The 7,108-nt window shown below is 43.0% G+C and overlaps 1 protein-coding gene across 1 annotated transcript in view; it reads left to right on the top strand.

Annotated features, from left to right (window-relative positions):
• Positions 1-230: 230 nt before the first annotated feature.
• The window catches only part of LOC122554097 (probable ATP-dependent RNA helicase DDX60), a 102,961-nt gene continuing 96,083 nt past the window's right edge, over positions 231-7,108 (top strand). Inside the window, exons 1-2 of the mRNA XM_043698564.1 lie at positions 231-540; positions 643-712. Coding sequence (XP_043554499.1) covers positions 291-540; positions 643-712 — 320 coding nt within the window. The 5' untranslated portion in view covers positions 231-290. The remainder of the gene's footprint in view (positions 541-642; positions 713-7,108) is intronic.

Genomic DNA, 7,108 nt, shown 5'->3' with positions numbered 1-7,108 from the left:
GGGGGTGATGGAGTGAGTGTGGTGATGGAGAGTGTAAGGGGATGATGGAGGGAGAGTGGTGATGGAGAGTGTAAGGGGATGATGGAGGGAGAGTGGAGGTGGATGATGGAATGACAGTGCAGGAGGGTGCATGTCAGTGACGCAGTGGTCCCCGCGCAGGCGTATTCGGAACCGGCTGGCGGTGAGGGGCGGGGCCTCCGGGAGAGCGCAGGCGCAGACACCGACTCTCCCCTTCCCCCCACCTCCACACACGCACACGCAGACCGAGATCGTGAGGCTGACTGTGGGCCATGGATTCCGGAGATGCCGACCTGATCGAGGGCAGCAGCGGCTTCAGCAGCGACTCTGAGGCGGAGAGCGTGGGCGGCTCGGATGAGCTGGGCGATGAGGATGTCGAGGAGGAGGCGGAGGAGGAGGAGGCCTTGTCGGATCTGTCCGGGGAGGAGGAGCTGGGCTCCGAGCTGGAGGAGGCCGCGGCGGAGGCCGGCTCTGGGCCTGGGCCTGGGCCTGGGCCTGGGGCGGATAGCGAGCTGCCAGCTGGTAAGAGCCGGGCGGTGCCGAGCCGTGAGGGTGAGAGTCTGAGGAATACCGGCTCATGTCACGGCGTGTGTTTTAATTCTTGTGTTTAATTTCTTGGGGCAGATGTGCAGAGGCAGCTGAAATTCCTCAATACTGTTTCCAACATCGTGCTGAGCAAACTTTCCAAGGCCGAGTGAGTAATTTTTATTTTTAAACATATATATATATATATATATGAGGGAGGGTGGAGTGTGACCCCGTTGTAAAAGGTGTTTTAAGGGAAAAAAAGGGACTCCCTGAGATTTACCCCCTCAGTTTATTTCCAAATCCAACAAAAACGTTTTGTCTCTTCAAAATCCGCAGCAGCAGCACTCGAGCCGGTGCCAGGGAGTGACTTTGCTCTTCTGAGGTTTTCTAGATCCCCCACTGGTGACTGGCAGCCACATGCTTCACCTCCTTTCCGCCTGCTTTGTTAAGGTTGAAAAGAAAGAGGCATTTCTCTGTTTCGCGGAAGTCTCGACTTCCACGGGTCTCGGATTCTCCCACCGAGAAATTTTGGCAGCACCTGCCTCCAAGCGGGGCTTTTGGTACTCTTTGCAAAACGTGGCGTTAACCCCCCCACCCCCGTCCTTTTTTTAAAAAAATTCTGAGCAGGGGGAGCAGTCATTTCAACAGTTGCAAAGCTCCCGGTTGTGGTTCCGCACTGAGAACTGTTTCCACATTTTGTACGAAAGTGGAATCCCTTGTGTTGGTCTGAGTCGCAGAGTGCCCCAACAAACCATTCCAAAAACATCGTTTGTATCGTAAATGTCAAGGTTAGATTTTATTTTTCTGACTGGAGTCATAGAGATGTACAGCATGGAAACAGACCCTTCGGTCCAACCCGTCCATGCCGACCAGATATCCCAACCCAATCTAGTCCCATCAGTCAGCACCCGGTCCATATCCCTCCAAACCCTTCCTATTCAAGGAACAAAGATTTTTTAAAAAATTCTAGTGAATTAATCTCAACTAGTCCTTTAAGGGGACTAAAAAAAGACCTTCACCTCAAATGCAAAATGATGTAAATCTAGTGAATTTGATAGATACAGTATGTTTAGATAAAAATATATAATTTTAGTAAGTATTGTATACCTTTTACAGTAATAAATAAGTTAGATTCAGATAATAACTTTGATTTGTACCCTTGCCAATGCCAGGGCATGTTTTCAGTTATGTGCCCAGATTTAAATGGAGTACTCCAAAGGGGGAATTGGTTAGGGTTGGAGGGGGCTTGGTGGAGTGGTTGAGAATGACTACTTAGTTTGACGGGGAAACTTATAAAGCTTCCATTCTTTAGTGTCTGGAGTTACAAACTAACAATCTATTAACCTTTTGTACCTGTTCACTAGCTTTCACTAAATTTTGTACTTGAGTTTCAAAATCATTTTTCCTCCACCGTTCATTTGTGGATTCTAGTCCTTTAGAAAATCTTCAGATCTATTACTCTTGAGTTCAAAGATTATGATCCCACTTCCTGTGCATTTCACAGAATTAGAGAAGCATTATGGTGCAGAAGGCAGCAGTTTTGTCTGCACTGACTCATCAAATGAGTATTATTACTGAGTGCTGAATGCACTTTTCCCCCCCCCATGTCCTTGCACATTATTTTTATCAGAATAGTTATCCTTGCCCGATGGGACCTCCATCTGCCACATTTCTACTCGCGAAATGAAAAATATTTTCCTCCATTCATCTTTGCTGCATTTGTATATCACTTTGAATCTATGCCTCTTGTTCCTCTTACAAACAGGAACAGCTTGTCCCTATCAATTTTATCTAGCCCACATGTTTTTAGAATCCTCTATCAGACCTGTTCTTGGCTGCCTTCTTTCTGAAAACAGTTCCAGTCTCTTCAGTCTATCCTCATAATTGAAATGCTTAATTCTGTAAACCGTGTCTGCACGCACTCCAATGTGTTTACCTCCTTTCTATAATATGTAATCTAGAACTGTATTCTAAATGAGGTCTAACAAGTATCAGCCACGTTTCCAGCATCTGCAGTCCTCACTTTGTCATAACAAGTATAATGTACATTTCCAGCATCACCGCCTTGTTCTTTTGTATTCTGTGCCCCTCTCAATAAAGCCTTATGCTTTGCTTACTGCTTTCCTAACTATCCTGCCAATTTTAATGATCTATACGTATATACACCCAGGTGTTTTTGTTCTAGCTCCCCATTGGAATTGTACCCTCCTATTTGATTTTGCTTCTGAACGTTTTTCGTACCAAAAATCATCAGCTGACATCTTTTGTGCATTAAACCTCATGTGCCACCTATCAGCCTACTTCAACAACTTGTCTGTGACCTCCTGGAGTTCGAGATATGTTCTAGATATTTTCAACTTGTTCAGGCGTGTAATTACACATCTTTGGAGGAGGTGGAACTTAAATATGTGCATCCCGGCTCAGAGTAGGGACACCTGTTGTCACAAAAGCCTGCTGCGCTGTCCTATGCTCGGTTTCCAATTCGTAGGAGTTTTGTGTTAACTGCAACCTTTGAAATTGCCAAGATCTAAATTGTTAATACATATCAAGAAAAGAATGGCTGTCACTACCCACCCATGGGAAGCACCTCCACAAACCTTCCTCCAGCTTGAAAAGTACTCATTGACTATAAGTCTCTTTCCTCAGCCAGTTCTCTACCTACATTGCCACTGACCCTTTTATTCCATGACACGTATTTTTCTTTGTGTGGTACTGCCCCAAAAACTTCCTGAAAGTCCATGTACATGTCAATGACATGACCCTCATTGAGTCTTTCTGTTACATCTTGGAAAAACTCCAAGTTGGTAAAACATGATTGCCCCTTTAGAAATCCATTCTAACTCTTTGTACTTGCCCTACCTTTTTCTATGTGACAACTATCCCTGGAATAATTCTCTGTAGAAGCTTTAAACCCAATCCAGCGCGCACGCACACAATTTGAATGCTGGACTTATTCTTGCAACCTTCCTTCAACAAGGCTATAATGTTTGCCATTTTCTGCTCTTCTGGTACCTCCCCCCAGTCTAGGCACAATTGGAAGATTGTGGCCAGTGTCCCTTCAATTTCCACTCTCTCTTTTCAGAATCATTGGAGGCATTTCACATAGTTCCAGTGCCTTGTCAAGTTTAAGTACCAATAAACTATCTAATACTTGCTGCCCTATCATTATTGAAGTGTTTCTAGTGATCGAGTCCCCCTCTTTGGCCCAAATACAATTTCTCTTGGTAAAGACATGCAAAATATTCATTTACCACCTCACCCATGTTTGCTACAAATCTCATATTTGGTCCCTAATTGGCCCTACCAGTCTGAACTACTTTTATGGGGGGTTGGTCATTTTGACAGATTGGGAGAGGCAGACAAGCATCTGCCAGAAAGATAGTGAATTTCTGAAGTATGTCTGTGATGGTTTCCTCAAGCAATATTTCTGACGCATTGGGGCCACGCAGTATTGGGTTTTATTGATGAGTAATGAGCTATGTAACTAGTAACCTAATTGTGTGTGAATATTTATGAAACAGTGACCATAACATGAATCAGCCACTAGAGTTTTAGATTGAGGTAACGTCGGCTTTTGTGAGAAAAAACAAAGACAGATCCACAATAAACTGGACAAATCTGCTAATGAGTAAAGCAATTGAAGAACAGTGGCAGATGTTTAAATAAACATTTAAAGCAATACAGAACCAGTCTATACCCAAGAGAGGAACCCTTCACTTCACAGAAAGCCATTGGCAGCTAATGAGATGAAGGACAGCATTAGACTGAAAGAGAGGGCTTACAAAAATGCAGAAAACAGCGCAGTTCCTGTCGAATGCAAAAGATACAAACACCAGCAAAGGGCCAGTAATCACATCTGCTAAAGTGATCTGCTAAAGGAAACTTGCAATAACAAGAAGCAAATTTATAGTTACATAAAGGGAAAGAAGATGCAGGTTGTAGTTTTGCTTGCTGAGCTGGAAGGTTTGTTTTCAGATGTATCATCACAATGTGAGATAACATCATTTGTAGATAACATCATTAGTGAGCCTCCGGTGAAGCGTTGGTGTTCTGTTGCGCTTTCTGTTTGTGCTTGAGTCTGTTAAGGCGGGTGATATCATTTCTGGTTCTTTTTCTCAGGTTGGTAAATGGGGTCCAAATCGATGTGTTTATTGATGGAGTTCCGGTTTGATTGCTAGGCCTTGAGGAATTCTTGTGAGTGTCTCTGTTTAACCTGTCCTAGGGTGAATGTGTTGTCCCTGTTGAAGCAGTCTCCTCCTTCGACTGTCTGTAAGGATACTAAAGATAGTGGGTCATATCTTTTGGTGGCTGTTTTTCTGCCTATCTGTCTGATGTAGTGTTTGTTACAGTCCTTGCATGGTATTTTGTAAGTGACATTTGTTTTGCTAGTTGTTGGTATAAGGTCCTTTAGGTTCATCCGTAGTTGTTTCAGCGTGTTGGTAGGTCTGTGGGCTGCCATGATGCCAAGGATCCAGAGTAGTTTGATTATCATCTCCAAGATGTCTTTGTATGGTAGTCTGGCTAGGTTCTCTGTCTATTTATTTGGGTTTGTTGTTTTAAGAATCGGCAGATTGTGTTTATCAGGTACCTGTTGTTCCTGAATATACTGTAAATACTTGTACAGCATGTTCAAGGTGGCAACATGCCCAGAGACTAACCACATGAGCATACATCAAAGACTCTCTGAGATGATGACCAGACTACTCCGGACCCTTGGCATCATGGTAGCCCACAAACTTACCAACACACTGAAACAGCTCTTGATGTATAAAAGGATCCTATACCAACAACTAGAAAAATGAATGTCATTTACAAAATACTCTGCAAGGACTGTAACAAACACTACATTGGACAGTCACACAGAAAACTAGTCACCAGGATACATGAACGCCAACTAGCCACCAAAAGACATGTCCCACTATCACTAGTATCCGAACAGACAGGTGAAGAAGGAGACCACTTTGACTCGGACATCATGTCCATCCTAGGACAAGCTAGACAGAGACACTCTCAGGAGTTCCCAGAGGCCTAGCATTCAAATGGAACTCCATCAATAACACATCGATTTAGACCCCATTTACCAACCTGAGAAAAAGAACCGGAAATGATGTCACCCACCACAACAGACCAAGATATGTAAATAGAAAGCAGGACAGAACGCCAGTGCTTCACTGGAGGCTCACTGATGATGTTACCTAGCATGGTGATGAAACGTCTGAAAACAAACCTCCCACCTCGAGCAAACTTAAAACCTGAATCTCAATCTGTCCTACAAAAATTGGAAAGAAGGGGGTCAGGAGCAATGTTGGCCCACTGAAGTCTGAAAGTTGGGATATTGTCAGTGACTACAGGGAAGTGGCAGATGTTGAATAATTACTTGGCCTGAATATTTACAGCAGAAATGGGGGATAGATTACCTGACGTCCTGAGGAAATTTTATAGTGAAGTGGGGGCAGAGACTGAATAAAATTAAGGTAATTAAAACATTGAAATTGAGGAAATTAATGGAACAAGAGTGAGAAAAGTTCAGGATCTGACTGTTAAAGGAAGTTGGGGATCACATTATATTCCTACCTCCTAACTATAATCTTTGAATTCCTTAGATACGGGACTCACCCATCTGGATTGTAAAATTGCATGTCCATTTTTTAAAAAAAGAAAGAGAAAACCAGGGAATTACACACTAGTTAACCTAACAGCTGTGGGGAAATTAAAGGAGACTATAATCAAGGATGGGGTAGCTGAACACCTCAAGTGTTCAGTTAATCAGGGAGATTATGCCTGACAAACCTCTGAATTTTTTGAAGTGGTGACTAAGGTAGTAGATGTGGGAGTATTAATAGATATTGTTTGCATGGACTTCCAGAAAACATTAGGTAAGTTCCCACATAAGATACTATTGACTAAGGTAGCAGCCCACAGAATTGAGGATGAATGACTGACATGGTTGGGAAATTTATGGAATGATGGGTGACAAAGTAGGGATGATGGATCGGTAGTCAGCGTGGTAAGATGTGTCCAGTGGTGTCCCACAAGAATCTGTTAGGGCTCTAGTTATTCACATTATTTATTACTAACTTGGATAATGGGGTTGAAAGTCATATTCAAATTTGATGACTCAAAGTTAGGCAGTTGTGTAGATAATATCATAAAGTTACTGAGGGATTTTGGTAGACTTGGTGAATGAGCACCACAGTCTTGCCCAATGTAAGCAATTGAGGGTATCCATTTTGAGCCGAAAAAAGATAGAACAAGGTACTTCATAGGTGTCATGAAGTTAATTATAGTGCATGTCCAAAAGAACTTGAGATTTTAGATGCATAAATCTATAACATGCTCCAAATAAGCGCAGACAATAATCAAGGCAGCTAATGGAATGCTGGCCTTTATATCTCGAGGACTGAAGTATTTGAATGCAGAAGTTATGCTGCAGCTAAATAAAAACGCTGGTTAGACCCCATTTGGAGAACTGTGAGCAGATATGGGCACTCCATCTTTGAAAGACCTTGGAGGCAGTACAATGCAGCTTTACAACAATGATACCTGGACCTTCTGGGGTTCA

This window comes from Chiloscyllium plagiosum, chromosome 1 (genome assembly GCF_004010195.1).
Source record: "Chiloscyllium plagiosum isolate BGI_BamShark_2017 chromosome 1, ASM401019v2, whole genome shotgun sequence".
Taxonomy (NCBI): domain Eukaryota; kingdom Metazoa; phylum Chordata; class Chondrichthyes; order Orectolobiformes; family Hemiscylliidae; genus Chiloscyllium; species Chiloscyllium plagiosum.
Note: the sequence above shows the minus strand (reverse complement) of the source record. Positions and strands in the feature narration are given on the sequence as shown.